The 23,264-nt window shown below is 38.2% G+C and overlaps 1 protein-coding gene across 7 annotated transcripts in view; it reads right to left on the reverse strand.

The window, feature by feature from the left end:
• The window catches only part of LOC127418713 (la-related protein 4-like), a 44,371-nt gene that overhangs the window by 19,099 nt on the left and 2,008 nt on the right, over positions 1 to 23,264 (reverse strand). For 3 of the 7 annotated variants that reach the window (XM_051659427.1, XM_051659420.1, XM_051659425.1), the window contains exons 2-16: positions 19,401 to 19,527; positions 19,149 to 19,292; positions 18,919 to 19,006; positions 18,658 to 18,794; positions 11,916 to 12,019; positions 10,875 to 10,985; positions 10,716 to 10,769; positions 10,383 to 10,595; positions 10,094 to 10,197; positions 9,526 to 9,567; positions 8,244 to 8,453; positions 6,848 to 6,899; positions 6,597 to 6,755; positions 5,759 to 5,883; positions 4,308 to 4,500 (exon numbers count right to left, since the gene is read on the reverse strand). In XM_051659427.1, the coding sequence (XP_051515387.1) occupies positions 4,308 to 4,500; positions 5,759 to 5,883; positions 6,597 to 6,755; positions 6,848 to 6,899; positions 8,244 to 8,453; positions 9,526 to 9,567; positions 10,094 to 10,197; positions 10,383 to 10,595; positions 10,716 to 10,769; positions 10,875 to 10,985; positions 11,916 to 12,019; positions 18,658 to 18,794; positions 18,919 to 19,006; positions 19,149 to 19,292; positions 19,401 to 19,527 (1,863 nt within the window). Of the gene's footprint in view, positions 1 to 4,307; positions 4,501 to 5,758; positions 5,884 to 6,596; positions 6,756 to 6,847; positions 6,900 to 8,243; positions 8,454 to 9,525; positions 9,568 to 10,093; positions 10,198 to 10,382; positions 10,596 to 10,715; positions 10,770 to 10,874; positions 10,986 to 11,915; positions 12,020 to 18,657; positions 18,795 to 18,918; positions 19,007 to 19,148; positions 19,293 to 19,400; positions 19,528 to 21,153; positions 21,315 to 23,264 lie in introns of those variants that run through there. The other 4 variants (XM_051659424.1, XM_051659422.1, XM_051659421.1 and 1 more) reach the window with 4 other exon arrangements.

Below are 23,264 nucleotides of genomic sequence, written 5' to 3' on the forward strand. Positions count from 1 at the left end.
TGCTGCGAGATTTCTGCTCAATTTAATATTTTAATAGCCACCAGTTAAAAGTGCCGGCAGTTCCGAGTACTGACTCAGTTCCGTAACCACGCACTGTTTGTCTGCAGCCGGAAGCCTTTTAAACGCTCACGTGCATATGTGCCCGTGCGCTCTTGTGCGCTTGTTTCTTGTGGTGAATGCAGCTGCACGCATGAACATTTAAACGTGCTTCTTGACGCAATATGAATGTAAACAATGACGTTAATGTATTAAGGGAGTGTTAACAGATGGGACAAAAATCTGTGCCATCTTTACGGCGATATTAATGTAAGCCATTAATGTATTACGTGATGTAGACATGACCAAAATCTTATATCAAAATATCCGATCTGTGCAATGTGTAAATGCAGCCTAATAGACATGCTGCAGCTGTTATAAGCCTATCGTTAATATTAATCAAACAACGGGGAGCCTGGGTAGTTCAGTGGTAAAGATGCTGGCTACCACCCCTGGAGTTCGCTAGTTTGAATAGGGAGGGTAGAGTCACATGGGGCAACCTCCTTGTGGTCGCTATAATGTGGTTCGTTCTCAGTGGGGCGCGTGGGGAGTTGTGCATGGTTGCCGCGGTGGATGGCGTGAAACTTCCACACGCGCTATGTCTCCGTGGCAACGTGCTCAACAAGCCACGTGATAAGATGCGCTGGTTGACAGTCTCAGACGCGGAGGCAACTGGGATTCGTTCTCCACCACCCGGATTGAGGCGAATCACTACGCGACCACGAGGACTTAAAAAGCACATTGGGAATTGGGCATTCCAAATTGGGAGAAGTTTTTTTTCATCAAACAACAATGTTGACAAGAAAAAGAGAAAAGCTCTTACCGTCCTTGACTGGACAACTTCAGAAGCTTTAAGCCCAATAAACTTCAATAACACAGGGTTCGTACAGATGCTTCAAAGTTAAATTCAAGGACTTTTCAAGCACATTTTTATTTGTTTTCAAGGACTATGTTTGAGATGTCATTAAAACAAATTGTTTTTAATTTAAAACAAATATTTTAACCATTCAGTTAATTTATTTTTATAAAACACCACTTATTACAACAATGAGCATCTACATATTCTCACAGTAACAATTCTTGGTTCATTCATGACGAAACTGATGTGCAATTGTAGTGTGCTCCCTTAAAACGCACTTCTCTTTCCAACAAAAGTGAATAACTGGGTCCGTATACAGTAGTCCATATGACTCATGTGCTGTTTCATGTTTTCTAAAGTCACACAACAGATTTATGTGAGGAACTGACCCAAATTGCAAATGGGTCATTCTCAAAAAATTTTGACTTTCCAACTTACAAAATATTGAAATTTTTCATTTAGTTCAGTTTTTGCCTATAAACACAGAGGGTAAACATTTTGTAACATGTTGACATTAATTTCGTTTCACGAACGGAGCAAGTTAACACTAAGTTAACACTAACGAGGGTTAAATGGGTTACAACACATTTTGAGGGTTCAATGGTGTTCAACACCAAATATCTGTGTGTGAAAATATTAGTAAAAATGTGAATAACTTTTTAACATGCTGGGAAAAATCACTATATGCATATTTAAGCAGCCTCTGAACTTAAACCTTAAAAATGTTTTTCTACAACTTTTTGTATTTACAAAAATGTTAAAACATAAAAAAATAAAAGGTTTTAACATTCATAACAGCAATAACATGAAATCAAGGGACAAACTTTCTTTTTAAATTATTAATAGTAATTTTGTTTTGCTATTTTGTACACTTGTTCGGCTTTGCACTAATGCTTTTATTAAAAATAATACAAAATATATACGCAAATAACTTTACATGTCATAGAAGTGTTGTACCAGATGAAGGGAACAAATATTTTTTTCAGGCAATTAACAATTTCAAAAATATTTTCTAAAAAATTAGCAAAACAGAGTCAAGCCATTTCATAATATTGAAGGTTAGGTTACAAAATACGCTATTTTAAAGCTTTTTCATGACTTAAAAAAAAGGCAAGGGACATTTTGTCAACATATTTTGATATTGACCCAAATGTTGTCAGACATAACCTATTTTGTGAGACACAAAGCTTTCTTTACAGAAGGGGGCGCTAGACGGCTCACAAAACTAAATCCACTGATCTGCATTCAAATCACTCAAAACTTTTTACATCAGGGGTTTTCAAATTGGGTGAAAGTGAGCCTCCCCCCAGAGAACTTGAAGACAGCCATGCCTCCCCACCCCCAACACCTCCACAACCACTAATTAGGCTATTATTATTGGTACTACTAGGCTATTACTATTAATAGTATTAGTAATACTATTATTTGTATTGCTTTTAGGCTATGTTCATCAATATACATTATTTTTTTTAAGATAAACTTTTTTATTAAGCTATCAATATTCCATTTTAAATTCAGTTTCATTTTGAAATAGGTTATATTTTTTCAAAACATTTCAGACACGTATGTCTTTCTTTTTAAAACATATTGTGAACACATACTTTGCAACACATTTTTACCACATTCAAGCAATTGGGAAACTGTTCAAATTAGCCTTCTGAACAGAATCATCCACAGTCAAAAAACTAAACGAAGTATTCTCAACAACCCTATAACCAAAGAGCCAACAAAATCAGACATAGAACGAAATCAGCACGATGGACAGCTCTGTTTTCTGATCACTGAACAGATAACCCTCGACGGTCAAATAACTAAACTGGAAACATGATCATTAACAGTCACAGGCTACTAACGTTATCTCAATTGAATAAGAGCTATTTTGGAGATTTTAGGGTAATTAAGCCAATTCAACTCTGAAAACATCAACATCAGACATCAAACATCAGCAAGATGGACAGTGCTGTTGTGTCACAGTATCAAATGCGTAAAAATCACTTCAATATAGGCCTATGTTAAGCAAAAATGAAAAAGAAAAAAAGAAAAGAAATAAATCTGATTGTCGATTTTGCCTCTTCATTTTCATCGCCCCTACATCAGCGGGAACAATGAGTCTGACATTTAATGTACACAGGTGATCGATGCGGGGCTGCACAGTAGAAAGGAATAAACGTAAAGTGTCCTCCACCTGCAGCCTTGATCGGTATTTGCTTTTAAGCAGGGTCAAAGCGGAAAATCCGCACTCACATAAGTAAGTGGAGGTGAAGGGAATCTGCCTCCTTTCCTGTAGACTTTTTTATTGTAGACACTACAAAGCATCCATTTTGCAACACGCATATGCATAACACGCACTTTAACACACAAGCTAGCAGGACAGATGTGTACAGACGTGAACCGTTATGTTTTTTTTCCCCCGCAGTGCGCCTCCCCTGGGGCTCTCTGGCGCCCCCCAGGGGAGGCGCACCTCACCAATTGAAAACCTCTGTTTTACATCTCATATAATTTTTTCACTCTGGAGAGAAATTTAATTAAAACTGATAATTGCAAGAATTCATACTTGTTAAATCCGCCACAGCAGCATCTATAAAATATATTTTTTAATTCCTCCAGTAACACTTGATTGTGATTGGCCCGTTCTGAACTACGCTGCCAAAAGTAACAGGTGCCACGTGACAGCCGTCTATGTGCTGCCTGCTTCAGCAGTGGTCTAGTTGTCTGTCGTTGTGTTTTCCCAAAAAGAAATAAATATATTTAATTTATTAAATGATTTAAGCAACGTATTTTAAGATTTTTCATAATTCAAGAACTTAAGCACCTCTTGATAAAAATGGCTATTTTCAAGGGTTTTCCAGGACTTAAATTTGAAAAAGCCAAATTCAAGTACTTCAAGCACCTTGTACGAACCCTGATAACAGGTCTGCTTTTCAGTCAAACTCTGACTGTACTGAATCTTTATTAATGTATATCTAATAACCACACAGTAAATTTAAGTATTTCTGTTTTTCATTGAATTATTTTTTTTTTAATGTTTTTATATCACAATGTTTAATTGCTAATTGCTGCTGTTCCTCAAAAAACAAAGCACTGTTGACTCTGTTCCCTATTTTATTACTAGCTCTTGAATAATTACTTTAAAAACTTGAAGCAATGTTTAGGAAAAACACTTGATGACTACATTAATTTAATTTGTTAATATTTAAATCAATATTAAACTTTTTAAATAAAGGAGCATATTTATTTATTTCAGCGGTTGGGGTGCTGTGGGGGGAAAAAACACTTATTTTGCACACTGCGGCACCCTTTTATAAAGTCTGGGAACCACTGGTCTAGAGTTAATAAGGAGGACCAAAGACTCACCGCTGATTTCTTAGCCAGTCTAAATATAATTGTCAGTGTGTGTGAATCTATAACTCACCAGTGCCAGGGTGCTGGAGGGGGCAGAGTTACACTGGGGGGCTGCAGGAGTGGCTGAGCTCGGTTGAGGCTTTGGGCCAGGTGTTGTTGTGGAGGGGGTGGGTGGCACGGCTGCGACAGGGGCAGCGGTCACAGACGTCTCTTTATAAACCAGAGTCTCCACATTCTCCAGTTTCTTCTCCAGGTGGTTTGAGCTACAAAACATGGGAAAAAGAGATGTCACCAAAATACTATCAAACTATCAAAACACAGGCACTGATGAAGCAAGCTGCCAATTCCACTCACAGCATGCCTGTGGCTTTTGAACATATGAGGGTTTTATCACTTTTTGACCAATGAATTTCCATGACCTTTCTAGTCATTTGTGATTACTCCCTTTCCATGTGGGGTCAGCTTCATCGTTAGCCATTTTTAAATCTTCTTTAAAAACATATTTTTATTCTGCAGCTTTTGAATAGATCATTGAATAGTTTGAAATGGATAAATACATGTTGTTTTATTAAAATGTTTTTATTTTATTATGTTTTATATTTAACTTTAAAACAATCTGTTTTTACATCACTGTCATTTTGTTTGTTTGATCTGTAAAGCCCTTTGGGTCAACTTCTGTTGTTTTGAAATGTGCTCTATAAATAAATGTTGACTTGACATTTTGATTCAGACAAATTTGCTAATGAAGCATTCAGACCACACTGAAAACCTCTTTGACCAATTCAATGAAAAAACTGACACAAAAAGAACAATTTACTCACAATCTCAAAAATACGCTGGCTTGAGTTTTACTGTACACAAGAGCAATATCCAGCTGATTAAATATTTTAGAGCCAAGCTAAAAGCTTGAGCAGGTAAATTAATTATCACACATTATACATTTGCAAATATACAGTGAAATTTTTTTTTTCACATATCCCAGCTAAGCTGGGGTCAGAGTGCAGGGGTCAGCCATGATACGGCGCCCCTGGAGCAGATAGGGTCAAGGGCCTTGCTCAAGGGCCCAACAGTGGCATCTTGGTAGTGCTGGGGCTTGAACCCCCAACCTTCTGATCAGTAACCCAGAGCCTTAACCGCTGAGCCACCACTGCCCCCAGACTGCTGAGCCACCACTGCCCCCATTCGTAGGTTGATTTCCTTGAACTGTTTGTCTGAGCTGCCTGTCCAGCCCAACGCAGCAACATTGACTCAACCAATGGTGTGAGTTAGAGGCGTGACTATATCTTTTTGATCAACCAATGGAAGACAGAGGATGTATACGGACAGCTGTTTGAAAAAAAAGTTTACTAAAAAAATTATTCCTAAAATTATAATCCCTATAGGCATTTCCATGACAATAAAGATTTCATAAATGTCCATGAAGTAAAAAAAATCCTTATATTTCAATGTTTTCCATGACTGGGAATCCCGACACACAGAAGAGGACCAGAGATCTACATGCATCTTGCAATAAAAGCTTACCTGGAGTTGACAGGATCAGGGATGTGTGCAGTCCCCTTGACTGCAGTCTGGCTGGGCCTGGATATAGTCTCCTCAGAGGCTGGGCCTGCAGGACTCAAGGTGGACTCTTTGTTTGAATCCTGCTGCTAAAGGAAAATGAAAGAAGCATCTATGAACAAACAAAACCAAACAATGTGGCCACTGTGGCCACATTTACACATTATTAATACAACTCTCAGGTGAGCTGATCCCAAGTGGTCAATGTGATGTACAGGTGAAAATGGGGTCCAAAATGTTTTGTAATCAGATCACTGAAAGCACACTTGGAGGTTGTTGAAAAATGGTTGGAGGTTGCATGTGACCAGATTGCATTTCCAGTGTAAAAACTAATCCTGTCTTGGACAGCAGCAAAGGACTGCCTAATCAGCTGTCTACTAAAGCAGGAGCTTTAAACTTAAAAAAAAAATTAAATCTGATCAAAAAAGAAGAAACAAACATATACTTGAATAAAACTTTATGGAACATCAGTCACACAAATCACATGAATCATGCACAAAGTTCAGTTAATACAAGTAATCCACTAAAAGAACTGAGAAATTCTGCTCAAACATTATTATTTGTTTGTTTAATTTTCTTAACTTTTTTGCACTTTATTGGCATGCAGTAACATGCTAAGAGACCCCCCTTCTAAATACAAATACAAGTGGTCACAGGAGACACATTACCACGATTCCACCAGGTGTAAACAATGCGTTTCGCCTGGCCACTTGTGATCAGATCACCCGAGATGGAGCTTAATACCAGGTGTAAACAGTGGCTGTGTGGTGTGAAAAAAAAAGCTGTCAAACCCTAAACTAACCCTGTCCTTATTCAGGCCCCGTACGACATCAGAGAGACGATTCTCCAACACAGGCTCCCCTTGCGGACTGACAGAGCAGCCAGGCAGCGGGGGGAAGTTGGAGGCAGCCAGGTCAAACTTGGGGGGCGATATCTTCACTTGAGACAGAGGAACAGGTCTCTGAGGAAACAAAGAACAAAAACAATTAAGAAGGCATAAACAGAAAATGCCTTTAACTGTAAACAGTAATACAAAATGTCTAAATGTATTACTGTTGTGCGATCATCCTCTCGTCGCCTTCGAGTGCCTCTGTATGTTGTTCTCCTGAAACAAAAAGATACATTATTCTGAGAATAAGTTCAAAAAATGTGCCATCTGAATGATTTTAAGTTAACATCATGAAACACTGCTGAATCTTTCAGAGCTATCTTTTTCATAATCGCACCATGTTATGAGGCTGAACTAAAGGATTTTGGGTTTGTAGGTCATGTGGGATCAGGAAAGGAAAGTTGAAAAGAGAGACTAAGCATGACTCCTGAAAAACAAAATTCTGTGGTTACACATATCCACAAGGAACAACGTTATATTTTAACAGAACTCTTAAAATGAAAAGTTCCATATAGAAAACGCGTTTACAGGTTGATGCCACAGTAGAAACTTAAAGGGTTAGTTCGCCCCAAAAATTAAAATTCTCTCATAATTTTCTCACCCTCATGCCATCCCAGATGTATACAACTTCCTTTCTTCTGCAGAACACAAATTAAGATATTTAGAAGAATATATCAGCTCTGTAGGTCCATACAATGCAAGTGCATGGGTGCCCAGTACATAAAGGCAGCATAAAAGTAATCCACACGACTCCAGTGTTTTAAGCCTTGCTTCTGAAGCAATATGACAGGTGTGGATGAGAAACAGATAAATATTTAAGTCCTTTTTTGCTAGAAATTCTTCTCCCTGCCCAGTATGCATGAAGAATGTGAAAATTAAAGTGGAGATTGACTGAGCAGGGAGGAGAATTTATAGTAAAAAAGGACTTTAATATTGATCTGTTTCTCACCCACACCTATCATATCACTTCTGAAGACGTGTGTGGTGGTGGTGTTGTGGACTAAAGCACTGAACTGGTAAGCAAAAGGTTGTTAGTTCAATTCCCACAGCCACCACCATTGTGTCCTTGAGCAAGGCACTTAACTCCAGGTTGCTCCAGGGTGGATTGTCCCTGTAATAAGGGCACTGTAAGTCGCTTTGGATAAAAGCATCTGCCAAATGCATAAATATAAATGTAAAATTTGAAGACATTGATATAACCACTGGAGTCTTTTGGATTCATTTTATGCTGACTTGTGATTTATGGAGATAAAAATGTTGGCACCCATTCACTTGCATTGTATGGAGCAAAAGAGCTGAAATATTCTCTAAAAATCTTAATTTGTGTTCTGCAGAACAAAGAAAGTCATACATATCTGGGATGGCATAAGAGTGAGTAAATGATGAGAGAATTTACATTTATGGGCAAACTATTCCTTTAAGAAGTTCCACAAGAGAGTTTTATTTCGCAAGTTCTTAAGAAAACCATCAATAGACTGGTTCTTTAAAGAGCACAGACACCAATATGACTTTACTCGTGACAAAATGCAGCACTGAATATGAAATAATAGCCTGACAAACCTTCCACGTCCCGCCATGTTACTATCATCAGTTGGCTCATTGGAAGCTAGGTGTGGAAAAGACGAGTTGAGCTCAGTGGATGACAGCAGCGAGCCGCTGCTTGTGGGAGGCTGGGGACTATGCAGGCCAGACAGCCCATCCACAACAGTCACCGGGGACACAGTGGAAGACAGTCCATCATTAGCCCTTGTCTGAGGCTTCACGTGGTTCCTACTCAAAAAGCAGAAAATAAATCTGGATGAGATTTGCTTTCCTGCATTAACCATTTGTAACAGTGTATTGTGTCCATATGAAGTTTTTTTTTGCAGATAATACAGAATGTAACTGATGATCTTTCAAGTAATGGGCAGCATGCAATGGTTTAACAACATAAATGGACAGACAAACAGGCAATTTCTGGCTTTAAAATCAGTACCTTCTCCTGGCAGTGAGCTAACATCACAATTCTTTTTTTTTTACTTCACAGACAGACTTAAAATATTTAAAGGTAAAGTGTGTAATTTTTGCGCCACTAGCGGAAATACAAAAAGAATAACCGTTTTCGAACAGTTTCCCCTAACACTTCCTCCATATGCCATTGGTCACAAACTCACACCAGTGATTGAGTCAATGTTGCTTTGTCAGGATGCTCAAACAAACAATGTTTTGATAGTCCCACAGAGCCACAGTGCTAGACTTTTAGGGAATAAACTTACAAATGACCTATATAGTTGCCTCTGCATTTTAAGTTGGGATAGGATAAAATATTTTAAAATCAGAAAAAAATTCACACATCACCTTTAAATGAAATAAAACATGGACTGGAATGTTTGAACACTGCTCAAGGAGATCATTCAACATAAAAGCTGTTAGTCTAATGATTTGAGGGCCACATTTATCCCAAAGATATCAAGTACGTTGCTCGAACACAATAATCTTAGTTATGATGAAATTTAATCAAGTGGATATGAGTAAAATACAGTGAAGCACTAAATCTTCCATAACACCATCAGATCATCTAATAATACTGAAGGAAAAGGGCAGCCCTATTTCTGACAGTAGTTGCATAACATGCAGGTAGTGGAATTAAAGGGTGGTTTGGATTATGAATAATCATGTTGTGGGTCACCACAGTAGTATATCATTTTCCTAAAAACCTCCCCCGATCATTTTGTAAGTCAACCAGAATTTTCAATGTTGGGTAGCTGAATGTCAAAAGCTGATATTTAAGCTGTCTAAGAAAAACAGTAAGAATGGATTGATGATCAAGTTAACATGATATTTGAAGTTTTTAAAGTTGTACCTGAAGGCACTTATTACATTCTTTCTTGAATAGAGTGGAACACTGTGGGAAGAGTAAAAAAAACAAAAAACAAAAAACAAAAAAACAGCCAAGTAATTTTCCATGTGACTACCTATATTCTTAAGGGTTGTTCACACCAAGCATGTATTTGCATCTGTCTATGCTGTTTTTTAATAGTTTTTCTATGTAAACATCCACTAAATAGACATCTTTGAATAAACAGCAAGACACAGTGCAACGGTCAGTGTCACACAGGAGCGCAATATTTTTTAGATGCTGAATCTTGTTAAAAATAACTTTTAAAACAACATGTCTCAAGATATGTCCCGAGACACCTGCATTCTGTTCTATTTCTTGTGATGCATCTAGCTATTTTTAGCGCAAAAAACGTTTAGTCTGAATGGCCCCTTACAGTTCAGAAAAGAACTTTCTGCAAATCAAATATAAAAATGGAAATGCAGGTATTAGACATTCTTTACAATAGTAAGGTTAGAGCTATACAGTTTATTTATGAATGAGAGAATAAGGCATATCAGGTACTTGAATTAAAGACCCCAACTCAACCTACCGGTTCCTGCTAAAAGGACGGCTAAGGTTGAGAGAATTTGAGCCAGTTTTGTAGTGTCCAGGTGAGCTAAACCCATTGATGAAACCACTGTTTGGAAAAGGTGCCTGTAAGCAAACATAACGTCTTTTCAATTTAAGTAAACAATAAGGACCCCAAGGTTCATGCCAAATCCACTTTGAAATTCTATTTGCCTAAATTGTAAGTCCCTCTAATAATAAATATAAATATTATTGCCCATTCACTCTATCAAATTTTTGTAATCATCAGCTTTGTTAAAACAAGGCCTAACCAGAGGAGTCTCAAAGTATGGAGTAGGAGATGGAGTCCAGGTAGGAGGTACAATGCCATAAAGTGGGTACTGCTGCTGGGGGCTGTAAACAGGATGCATGAAGAGAGGGGAGTTGTACTGAGACTGAGTGTGAGACTGCTGAGGGTACAAGCTGCAGTCCAGGCTGCGGTAACCATTCTTAGCAAAGAATGTGTTGATGGCTTTTATTCTGGCCTAAAGAAAGGAAAAGCACAGGATTACTGCAGAAGCAAGAAAACCTATCTGATGCGTAAACAGAAATATTAATGTAGAACTAAAAATACAACACTTTTATAAATAAACAAATGAATGTACCATAATTGGTTTTCCCTGAAATGTCTTCACTTCTTCCCTTAAATATTTGTACGCCTGCATGGGTGGAGGTGACAAAAACCCAATTCATTAATTTCATTTAGCCAGAAAAGCATTTTGTTCTGCCTGAAAAGAAACTAACATAAAAACATAAATTCCTACCTGTTGAGCATCTGTATCTGATTGGAATGTTATGTACCAGTTGTTGTTGTGCGCAAACTCCACGCTTATAACCTTGGGACAGTTGTCATTCTTGAACAAGTCTTCCACTTCCTGGTGAGAAAAAAAACATAACAAATAAGTGTCCAACAAAATCTAATATAAACTATCTTAAAGGAAAAGTTGACCCAAAAATGAAAATTCTCTCATCATTTACTCACCCTCATGTCATCCCAGATGTGTATGACTTTCTTTCTTCAGAACACAAAGATTTTTAGAAGATAATTTTAGGTCTGTATGTCCATACAATGCAAGTGAATGGTGACCAAAATTTTTAAGCTTTTAAATCACATAAAGGCAGCATAAATAATCCATAAATCTCCAGTGGTAAAATCTATATCTTCAGAAGCAATATGATAGGTGTGGATGAGAAACGGATCAATATTTCAGTCCTTTTTACAATAAATTTTCCTCCCTGCGCAGTGGGTGGCAATATGCACAAAGAATGTGAATCGCCAAAAACACAAGAACGCGAAAGTAAAAGTGAAAGTTGAGATTTACATTACATTTATGCATTTGGCAGACGCTTTTATCCAAAGCGACTTACAGTGCCATTTTTACAGGGACAATCCCCCTGGAACAACCTGGAGTTAAGTGTCTTGCTCAAGGACACAATGGTGGTGGCTGTGGGGATCGAACCAACAACCTTCTGCTTACCAGTTCAGTGCTTTAGTCCACTACGCCACCACCACTTTAATAAGACTTAAATATTGATCTGTTTCTCACCCACACCTATCACATCACTTCTGAAGACATGGATTAAACCACTGGATTTGTGTGGATTACTTTTATGCTGCCTTTGTGCTTTTGGAGTTTAAAATTTTAGTTACCATTTCATTTGCGTTGTATGGACCTACAGAGCTGAGATATTCTTCTAAAGTCATACACATCTGGGATGCCATGAGGGTGAGTAAATGATGAGAGAACTTTCATTTTTGGGTGAACTATTCCTTTAAGCTTCTACATGCTGATAAAACATTTTACCTCAACAGGTGTTGTTTCTGGGACTTCTCGCAAAATGATGATGCAACGCTTGTGATTTGGCCGTACTTTTTCCCCTTTCTCGTCAACTTGAACCATGGGAGATGCTGAGGGAAAAGACATTTAAGGAGTCAAAACAGTATTATTAAACAGGTGTCTCCACGTTCAAAACAGCATTTATTGCATCAGGGTTCCCACTCTTTTCAAGGCACAATTTTCCAGGACATGTTATGTGCCACCCGGTTGTAATATTTAAGCAAAAACACATGAGAGGCCAATTAAAATTTTAGTTATTGGGAGGGTTATTTTTTCAAAATCTCATATTTGAGAGTTTAATTAAATGTCATCATCAAAATGGTGTCTTATGAAATAAAAAAAATTCTCCCCCCAATTTGGAATGCCCAATTCCCAATGCGCTATACAAATCTCAGTTGCCTCCACATCTGAGACCGTCAATCCGCGCATCTTATCACGTGGCTTGAGTGCGTTATCGCGGAGACGTAGTGCGTGTGGAGGCTTCACGCTATTCTCCGCGGTAATGCACTCAACAAGCCACGTGACAAGATGTGCAGTTTGACGGTCTCAGACGTGGAGGCAACTGAGATTCGTCCTCTGCCACCCGGATTGAGGCGAGTCACTACGCCACCACGAGGACTTAGAGCGCATTGGGAATTGGGCATTCAAAATTGGGGAGAATTTTTCTTTTTTATTTCATCCACGCACAACTCACCACGCACCCCACCGAGAGCGAGAACCACATTATTAGTGACCACAAGGAGTTTATCCCATGTGACTCTACCCTCCCTAGCAACCGGGCCAATTTGGTTACTTAGGAGACCTGGCTGGTGTCACTCAGCACGCCCTAGATTTGAACTCGCGACTCCAGGGGTGGTAGTCAGCATCAATACTCGCTTTTCTAGAAAATCCTCAGCACAATACGAAACAACACTGGATATATTTTTGTCAAATGAACTGCTGCACAACAGAACATAAAAGTAGTGAGATATTGCTTTAATACATTATTATTATTATTATTATTATTATTATTATTAATTAATTGCATTAAACAATCTTTTTTCCTATTTCACGCATCCACTTAAATCAAGCTTTCATTTTGCCGTTTCAGTGTTTTTGCCGTTAGTTCCTCACCTCCAAGTAAACAGTTTGCTACATGCCCCAGTGTAATAATTAAAACCCAAAATGCTATGATTTCATTAAAATAAATATATTGTCTGTGATTGCTGCACGCTTCAGAGCGCTCCGCTCTGTCATCTACTAAACACATACACACACCAAGAGCACGCGTGATGCTCACGATGAGGTTTTTTCAATGGACGCATTCTGTCTCCTAGAGATGAACGTAGTTTGGTGCAAAATGTGCAAATCAATCCCAGAACAACTGCAAAGGACCTTGTGAAGATGCTGGAGGAAACAGGTAGACAAGTATCTATATCCACAGTAAAACAAGTCTTATGTCGACATAACCTGAAAGGCTGCTCAGCAAGAAAGAAGCCAATGCTCCAAAACGGCCATAAAAAAGCCAGACTACAGTTTGCAAGTGCACATATGGACAAAGATCTTATTTTTTGGAGAAATGTCCTCTGGTCTAATGAAACAAAAATTGAACTGTTTGGCCATAATGACCATTGTTATGTTTGGAGGAAAAAGGGTGAGGCTTGCAAGCCGAAGAACACCATCCCAACCGTGAAGCATGGGGGTGGCAGCATCATGTTGTGGGGTGCTTTGCTGCAGGAGGGACTGGTGCACTTCACAAAATAGATGGCATCATGAGGAAAGAAAATTATGTGGCTATACTGAAGCAAAATCTCAAGACATCAGCCAGGAAGTTAAAGCTCGGTCGCAAATGTGTCTTCTAAATGGACAAAGACCCCAAGCATACCTCCAAAGTTGTGGCAAAATGGCTTAAGGACAATAAAGTCAAGGTATTGGAGTGGCCATCACAAAGCCCTGACCTCAATCTAATAGAACATTTGTGGGCAGAACTGAAAAAGCGTGTGCGAGAAAGCAGGCCTACAAACCTGACTCAGTTACACCAGTTCTGTCTGGAGGAATGGGCCAAAATTATAACAACAAATTGTGAGAAGCTTGTGGAAGGCTACCCAAAACGTTTGACCCAAGTTTGACACATGTTAAACAATTTAAAGGCAATGCTACCAAATACTAACAAAGTGTATGTAAACTTCTGACCCACTGGGAATGTGATGAAAGAAATAATAGCTGAAATAAATAATTTGCTCTACTATTATTCTGACATTTCACATTCTTAAAATAGTGATCCTAACTGAACTAAGATAGGGAATGTTTTCTACGATTAAATGTCAGGAATTGTGAAAAACTGAGTTTAAATGTATTTGGCTAAGGTGTATGTAAACTTCTAACTTCAACTATATATATATATATGTGTGTGTGTGTGTGTGTGTAATTACATTTTAGAAGCAAGTTCTCTCGCAGATTTCATCTGTTAACATTTTCAAGACATGCATTCTGTCAACATTTAAACGCTAATGTAACTGGTGAGTATTGATTTGTATTCTTAAAGTGATAATTCTGTCATCACTTGCAAACCTTTGACATTCTTCCATGGAACACAAAAAGAGATGTTAGGGAGAGTGTTAGTTTTGATTGGTCAGTTGGTTCCAGGAAAAAAAAAAAAAAAGTAAAAAATTAAATTAAATTAAAAAACTCTGACAAACACCGGTATTACCGCTGGTTGGATGCTAGGTGGTACTATGGGGTAATTTTCATTAAGCAGGGTTAGGGTTAAACCTACACAAAAGCAAGACATCTTGATTTCAAACTTTGAACTTTATTAATTTATTTATTTTAACTAAAAATTCAAAAAAAAAAAACTGGAAAAACATTAAGTGCAATTAAAATGTGTGTTGTTCAACTTTTTGAAAGATGGTTTTACAACAGTTGTGAAGGACAACATCTCTCTGGCAAAGAACCTACTTCATCTGTGCATTCTCTACCGGTGGGGTATTTCGTTGTCCCGGAAAATACATTGTGTGTGAATAAATTCGTTTTGTTCCTTCCTTCATGCTATATCTATATATATATATTGCAATATGAAATTACATCGGAAACCCCGGGACTGAGGGATACACTGCGTGCCCAATTATTAGGCAAATTGTATTCCTCAGGATTAATTTTATTGTTGAACAAACACAATGATCTCAGTCAATCCAAAATGTTATTGAACCTCAAACCTGAATGTTTAACAAAGAAAAAGTGAGTTATGTCTTTCTCAGGGGAATATATAAGTGTCCACAATTATTAGGCAACTATTAGTGTGCACAATTATTAGGCAACTAAATTACAAAAATAATTTCTCCCAACTCAATTTTTAGAGTAGATGCAACAAATAAGTAACACAAAATGAAAATTAAATAACATTTTTGGTCTTTCAAAAATATTCAGTGACCAAAATAGCCACCCTTCTTTTCAATAACTGCCATGAGCCTTCCATCCATGGAGTCTGTCAGTTTCTTGATCTGTTCACGATCAACTTTTGCTGAAGCAGCAACCACAGCCTCCCAAATGCTGTTCAAAGAGGCGTTTTGTCTTCCCTCACTGTAAATCTCACATTTGAGAAGGGCCCACAAGTTCTCAGCAGGATTTAAGTCAGGTGAGGAAGGGGGCCAAGTCATTATTTGGGCATCTTTGAGCCCTTGCTGGCTAGCCAAGCAGTGGAGTACTTGGATGCATGTGATGAATCATTGTCCTGCATAAAGATCATGGCCTTCTTGAATGCTGAGGACTTCTTCCTGTACCACTGCTTGAAGAAAGTACTTTCCAGAAACTGGCAGTAGGTTTGAGAGTTAGGTTTCAGTCCATCTTCATCTCGTAAAGGTCCAACTACCTCATCCTTAATGATAGCAGCCCATACCAGTACCCCTCCTCCACCTTGCTGGCACCTGACTCGAAGTGGTGTCCTGTGTCCATTAGTGATCCAGCCACGGGCCCATCCATCTGGTCCATTAAGAGTCACTCTCATTTCATCTGTCCATAAAACCTTTGAAAAATCTGTCTTCATGTATTTCTTTGCCCAATCTTGATGCTTCAACTTGTGAATATATTCAGTGGTGGTCATGTTTCAGCCTTCTTGACAGTGGCCATGTCTCTGAGCACTTGGCACCTTGTACTTCTGGACACTCCAGGTAGGTTGCAGTTCTGGAATATGGTAGCATTGGAGGATAATGGGTTCCTGGTAGCTTCATGTTTAATTCTTCTCAAGTATTTTGCAGTTAATTAGCGCCTTTTCTTCTCCATGTGTTTTTTGCGCCCCAGTTGACTATTCGCAACAAAACCTTTGAGTGTCCGGTGGTCATGCCTCAATAGTTTAGGTATTTCAAGAGTGTTGCATCTGTCTGAAAGGCATTTTACAATATTTGACTTTTCAGTGTCAGTTAAATCTCTTTTTTGGCCCATTTTACATGAGGTAATGAAGCTGCCTAATAATTATGCACACCTTGATATAAGGTGTTAGTCACTTTCGCCACACCCTCCCTCATTACACAAATACATACCACCTGAAAATTATTGAATCTAATAAGCATTCATGTTTTTATGGTTTGGAGTTGGAAAATATGCATGGAAATAATGATAAGATCAGAATACTCACTTATAATAATTGGGCACGCAGTGTATTCTTGCTTTAGTGATTTTGCATTGAAAATTAAATGAATTTATTTAAAAAATGAAAAACTTAAATCAAATACATTTCTAAATTGAAATTGCACTCCAAACAAAATGAAAAAGCAATTAAAATAATGAAGTGAACAAAAAAATTATAAACATAAGTAACCACCTTTCCACTTACCGTCAGGCAAGTATCCGTCTAAACATGCAGGCGGAAAATTACTTACACAAATGAAGAAATAAAAACAATTATAAATGTAAAAATAATAATTATAATGATGATATAATAAAATATATATATCATGGTTCGAGGTGAACGTGTTTTTGTATTTATGTTTTAATCACAGACGTAAAGGCTGCAGAGTTGGTCACAACGAACTGCTCTGTGGAAATAAGGCGAACTGAACTCAAAGCACCTCCTGAGCTGAGTTGTCTGAGATCATTTGCAGCACTCATAGACGATACTGTTCTTGCAACAAAAAATAAAAAATTCAGAAGACAGAAACAAAGAAAGAGTGAGAAACTTTTACATGTGCGTGTTCCACGAGTCTGCACACCTCCGTATAAACAGCGTGTCATACATGCACATAGACGGCTTTTCTGTCATCTGTTCTTAATAATATAATAAAGTGTGGTTCTTCAAGTGCATGTCTGTGTCTCTATGTACAAATTATTTGTAATATTAATTTGATAATAATAATAGCCTATTAATAATAATGATAATAATAATTAAATACATCAATGGGAAAACGAGCCAAATATCGTCTTGACATCATCAAAGGCATCAGCTACTGGCGATCACTCTGACCATCATCAATCCTCGAGATCATCGTCTGTCGGCAAAACCCTAATGTACATTTCTTTCTATAAATTAACAAAATGTTCAGAGAGTCTCCTTGCTGTTTTTCCGACACATTCAGTATCATTACTGCTTTTGCCGGTGTTGCTGAGGCTCGCTTCGTGTTTGTAAAATGTATATTTTAAAGGCTCATTATTATGGTTTAGTATTTCTCTGTAATGTAGAACAGTGTTAGCAATGTTACTTATAACATTCTTTCTCAGCCCTGGAACTCAAACCATTTTCTGATGCCCCCCAATATATATATATTTAAGTAATTAAATTAATATCATAAACGTGCGACTAGTCGACTAATGGCTTAAACTAACGTCTACTAGTCGACTAGGAAAATCTTTGGTTGGGGGCAGCCCTAGTTGCATCCAATCTTGCTGAGAAACAAGGGATTGAAGAGAAGAGCCATATTTAGGCTGTCTACTTTGAAAATCACTCCATCTGAATAAAACTAGAGGTAAGAATTGAGAACGTAGCCCCCGTGAGATGGTTATAAATTTTCAGATGTTTTACTAAATTTTATATACTCCCAATTGTATATTACTCCACCATCGCACGTAAATACGGGTCCAGCGTTACGGGCTCACGGACGCGCGCACAACAGCACCGCTGCTGAAAAAAATCCTAGGGGAAACACTATTATATCAATACATGTAAGAAAAACCTTGTCAGCGACACAATTAAACAGTTTATTACAAAGCTCTCTGGAATACTCTATTCCAATTGGTCAATGGCGCCATCCAGTGGTCAGATATTGCTCTGTAACAACCGCACATCTGGGGATTAAGACGTATCAGACCGCTCATCTGTGTTCTGCTAGCCATCTCTCCTGCTTCTCAGATCACTGTGCGATCTCTACAAGTAAGCTAATAAGATAAATTCAACTCAAATCAATGTTTCATGTCCATTTATTTATGTATTTGGTTAGTAGCTGTGTAATAAGCGGGATAACATACAGTCAGCCGGTTGTTTTCGCAAAATACAAGACCTGATCACTCTGTCGGGGTTTATTGTGCAATAACAACTGTCTGACTGTTCATTATCCCTTACTTATAATACTGTACTAAAATATTTTCCAGGACATTTAGGTATTTTTTTAATTTTCCATGACTTTTCCATGACTGGAAACTTGCATTGCAAAATTCCAGGATTTCCAGGATGCATGGATATTATATTATATATTTCAAATAAAATATATGCATAGATTTAAAATAAGGTAAATCAGACACTTACATTTTAGTACATCCAAGATGAGGTCCATGTCAGTTGTAAGGACCTTGATGCCTTCCATGCTGGCAATAGTCCAAATGGGGACAAACTGGTCACTGTCCATTTGAGATATTAGATAAAGATCCTTAGATAAGTTCTCCCTGTGGGATGCAAGAGAAGCATCAGTAAATGCAGTTTAAGGGAGGAGAGTGGCTGTAAAGTGCTGTTTACTTGGTTGCATTAAATTGAAAGCTTAAATACATTGCATTACAGGACTGCACTTACCTGGAGAAACAGAACTCCAATTCTTTTTTAAGGGACTCACGCAAAATCTCTTCAGAGATGGGCTGTTCCTCCGGGAGCTTGGACTCCACTGTGTGCAAATAATGTGCATAAACATGACAAGATAAGTGCATAACACATGCATAGCACATTTAGGTTATTTATATGTAGTATGTGAATGTGAACTGTAGCATATTTCTTAAATACGGGTCCATCAAAGATTTCTATTATACCATTAGTTGCAGTAGTGTGCTCGCAAACAGGGAAGCTTTGGTCAGGGGAATCCATACCATTCACCAAACCCTCTACAGTAGAAGAGGTGCTGTTGTCTTCGAGAGCGGGGAAGCCTGGTACGTATTGTTTACCAAAAGATGCATCTAATTAATTATAGAAACAATGAAAGAGGCATTAATAAATAATGAATATTGGTCCTCCATGACATAGTTCTCTGATGCTCACTGAAAATGTATGGAGATTTCCCTTACCTTCAGCCGTATTGTTCTGGGACCAGGGGGAGGCCTCAGTGCCATCCACAGGAGCCTCAGTTTGTATCGCAGGAATCTCCTGCCACACCTTGGCATTTGGGTTCAGACCAGCTCCTTTAGCGGTGACCTGGAAAAAGTGAATTTATAAGTGGGCAATACATGAGATTCAATATGGGTTTGTTTCTAAATATAAAGAAAACATTTTACAATGCAAGTCTGCAATCTCAATGGGATTGATTTTCAAGATTTTTTTTTATGACATATTTTTTTAACCATATAAACCATGATGTACGTTTTTTTTTCATTTGAACAATTATGCCTATTAATTATAATCAACATCAAAAACAAAAGCAGCTGTAAATAATGCACACAATATAACAACAAACACTCTGCTACAATACATTTTAAATAATGGACCCTTTTCACGTTTTCGGGTTTTGAAACGTGCAAGTAAACGATTGCGGGGTAAACTTCAATAGCAGTGAACGGGAGTGAATTGGAGACCACGCCAAATTTTATTTTTGCTTACCCATTTGAAACACCACTTATGTTACTAACTTTCCAATTGAAAAACCAAATAGAGAGCGAAGGATTACGTCAGAACAGAAAAGATGGCAAATTTACTGTCACTTTCTCAGCAGCTGTATTAGAAACCTCATCGCAGCTGTGGCAACTCGTTTTTTAAAATCAATTCCAGGGTTATAATACACTATATAATACACTAAATAATTTAAAAATGGCAAAAATAAGACATTTGCTAGATTTATGCTGCTAAATAACAGGGAAACATGTCATCACAGTCTGTGAAAAGGGTCTACTGGCCGTTCCCTTTATGATTATCCAGCTTTGTACTGTCTACAATCACAGATTTCCACAGATGTAATCACAGTTTTGGATCTGGAGTTGTAAGGAGTACTTTCTTTACAACCAGTGATTTCAGTTTTTTATTTTTCATCAAAAACCACATCACAGTAGCTTCAGATTCAACAACACTCTCTTCAAGAGTCAGCGAATACAGACATCTGACAGCTACAGGTCACTAAAGTGTCTAAAGCATCACAAACCCATAACAAGTGATGCCTAGAAAATAATATTAAGAAATTTGTCAAATGATGCATAAAATATAGAGGAATTCACCACAGGGCATTTTTGCCTACATTTTAAATATGCGGATAATTCAGTGGCATTTTTGCCCCGAGTCCTGTTTAATTTCTGACCCTGTAAGTCTGTTTAAATATTTAAAGCACACTGCAGAGCTCTAGATATTCCTTATTCAAGGCCAACATTTTTACCCCAATGACTTAGCATCTTAGGTATAAGGAGGAAAATCTGATCAGTTTATCTCTACAGACACGACCTGTAAAACGCCTCCAGCACTGTTGCCATTGTTACCTCGAGGTTTGTTTACATGTCTTGAGTGACACTGAGAGGCAAGACTAGACCACTTAACCTGTGTTTCATTGACACCACTTCACTTCCCCTCAAAAAGTAACATAAAATATCAGTTATTACTCAGTGAGGAGGCCAAGTGTTTCTACCAGACATAAAAGATGGTACTTCAGTTAATGATAATATTTTGAATACGTTAACACACCACAACACAGCTGATACAACAATTCTAACAAATCCACTCGGTTTGAATATTTTGCTTTACAATACATTAAGAGTACCAACACGTTTAATTAGGTCAAATAACACTTCTGCCTGATCTCCCTCCAAAAACAAGCACGTGAATCTAGTCACCCCAACTCACCTCGTGAAACAAAAGCATTTTCCCGTCAGTCTATTTAAACGTCGACGTAAAGTAAAGGCAAAGTCGTTTAAGCGGTTGGTCTAGGTGACTCTTTAACGCTGCTCAAAACTCGAATGGACCGAACCCGATTTGTAACACTCCCGCGGCTGGTAACCGGCAACCATTGACCACTCGAGCCCCTTCAGTCAATATTCTCTCTCTCTCTCTCTCTCTCTCACACACACACACACACACACACACACACACACACACACAAAATCAGCGCGAGGCGACCAGAAGCACATGTGCGCGTCTTCCGCACATGAACCGCCAAGGCGACGTTTTACATCACAGTTGGTCGCGAGGACTGTCAGTCAAGATCGCATCGCTTCTGCGGTAGAGGTCCAATCTTTCTCTGGCTGGCAGCAGGCTCCATTAGCAGCTCACTTGCTGCCAGCCAGAGAAAGAATACCACAGTTTCGGTTAAAAGCTGGCAGACAGCAACAGTTCCTCGTAATAACAGACAGCCTTTAATCCTCTGTTTCCCACATACCATTTAGGTGCTAACAGTGAGCTGAGGCCGCACAAGTCTAAGTAAATTAAACACTGTGGCTGTAAATGAGATAAAAAAAAATTATAATCACCTTCTAGGCTGATGATAACATCTGAAAAAATTTTTTACTTTAAAATGTTTACTACAGAAAACAACCCTAAAGGCATTGATATATTTTTCTACTTACTTGGGTGTAAATATATACTCTTATAAAAATTAGCTTTAACAATAGTCACTTACTAAACTAATTTTTGGCATAGTGTTGACTACCACAAAAATTAATGTCGATTTGTCCCTCCTTTTCTTACAAAAAATAAAAAATAAAATCTGTGTCAAAGTGAGGCACTTAAAGTGAATGGGGTCAATCTAAAAAATGTTAAAATACACAGTTGCACTACCACCCCTGGAGTCACGAGTTCGAATCCAGGGTGTGCTGAGTGACTCCAGCCAGGTCTCCTAAGCAACCAAATTGGCCCGGTTGCTAGGGAGGGTAGAGTCACATGGGGTAACCTCCTCGTGGTCACGATTAGGGGTTCTCGCTCTCGACAGGGCGCGTAGTAAGTTGTGAGTGTATCACAGAGAGTAGCATGAGCCTCCACATGCTGTGAGGCTCCACAGTGTCATGCACAACGAGCCACGTGATAAGATGCACGGATTGACTGTCTCAGAAGCGGAGGCAACTGAGACTTGTCCTCCGCCACCCGCATTGAGGTGAGTAACCGCGCCACCACGAGGACCTACTAAGTAGTGAGAATTGAGCATTCCAAATTGGGAGAAAAGGGGATAAAAAACAAAACAAAAATACACAGTTTCAAAAATATAGCCACAAGACGTAAACATTATACGTACATTAACATGATTTTAGTGTGATAAAATTGCTTACTATTCTTTTCTATGTAAAGTTATATCCAATTTTACAACTTCGTTACCAACAATTAACAGAATAATAGTAATACAGGGACAGTTCACCCAAAAATGAAAATTCATCACGTATTCACCATCATGCCATTCCAGATGTGTATGACTTTCTTTCTTCAGCAGAACACAAAAGAAGATTTTTATAGGAATATCTCAGCTCTGTAGGTCCATATAATGCAAGTGAATGGGGGCCAGAACTTTGAAGCTCAAAAAAGCACATAAAGGCAGCACAAAAGTAATCCAAGGTTAAATCCATTTCTTCAGAAGCGATCTGATAGGTGTGGGTGAGAAACAGATCAATATCTAAGTCCTCTTTCACTTTAAAATGTACACTTTCACTTTATTTTTCTTTTGTTTTTGGCAATTCACATTCTTCGTGCATATCGCCACCTACTGGGCAGAGAGGAGAATTTATAGTAAAAAAAGACACAAATATTGATCTGTTTCTCACCCACACCTATCATATCGCTTTAGAAGATATGAATTTAACCACTGGAGACTTATGGATTAATTTTATGCTTACTTTATGTGCTTTTTGGAGCTTCTAAGTAATTGGTCACCATTCACTTGCACTGAATGGATTTGTTTCTAAAAATCTTTGTGTGCAGTTGGAGATGGAGTTAAGTCACACATCTAGGATGGCATGAGGGTGAGTAAATGA

This window comes from Myxocyprinus asiaticus, chromosome 28 (assembly GCF_019703515.2).
Source record: "Myxocyprinus asiaticus isolate MX2 ecotype Aquarium Trade chromosome 28, UBuf_Myxa_2, whole genome shotgun sequence".
NCBI classification, from domain to species: Eukaryota; Metazoa; Chordata; class Actinopteri; order Cypriniformes; family Catostomidae; genus Myxocyprinus; species Myxocyprinus asiaticus.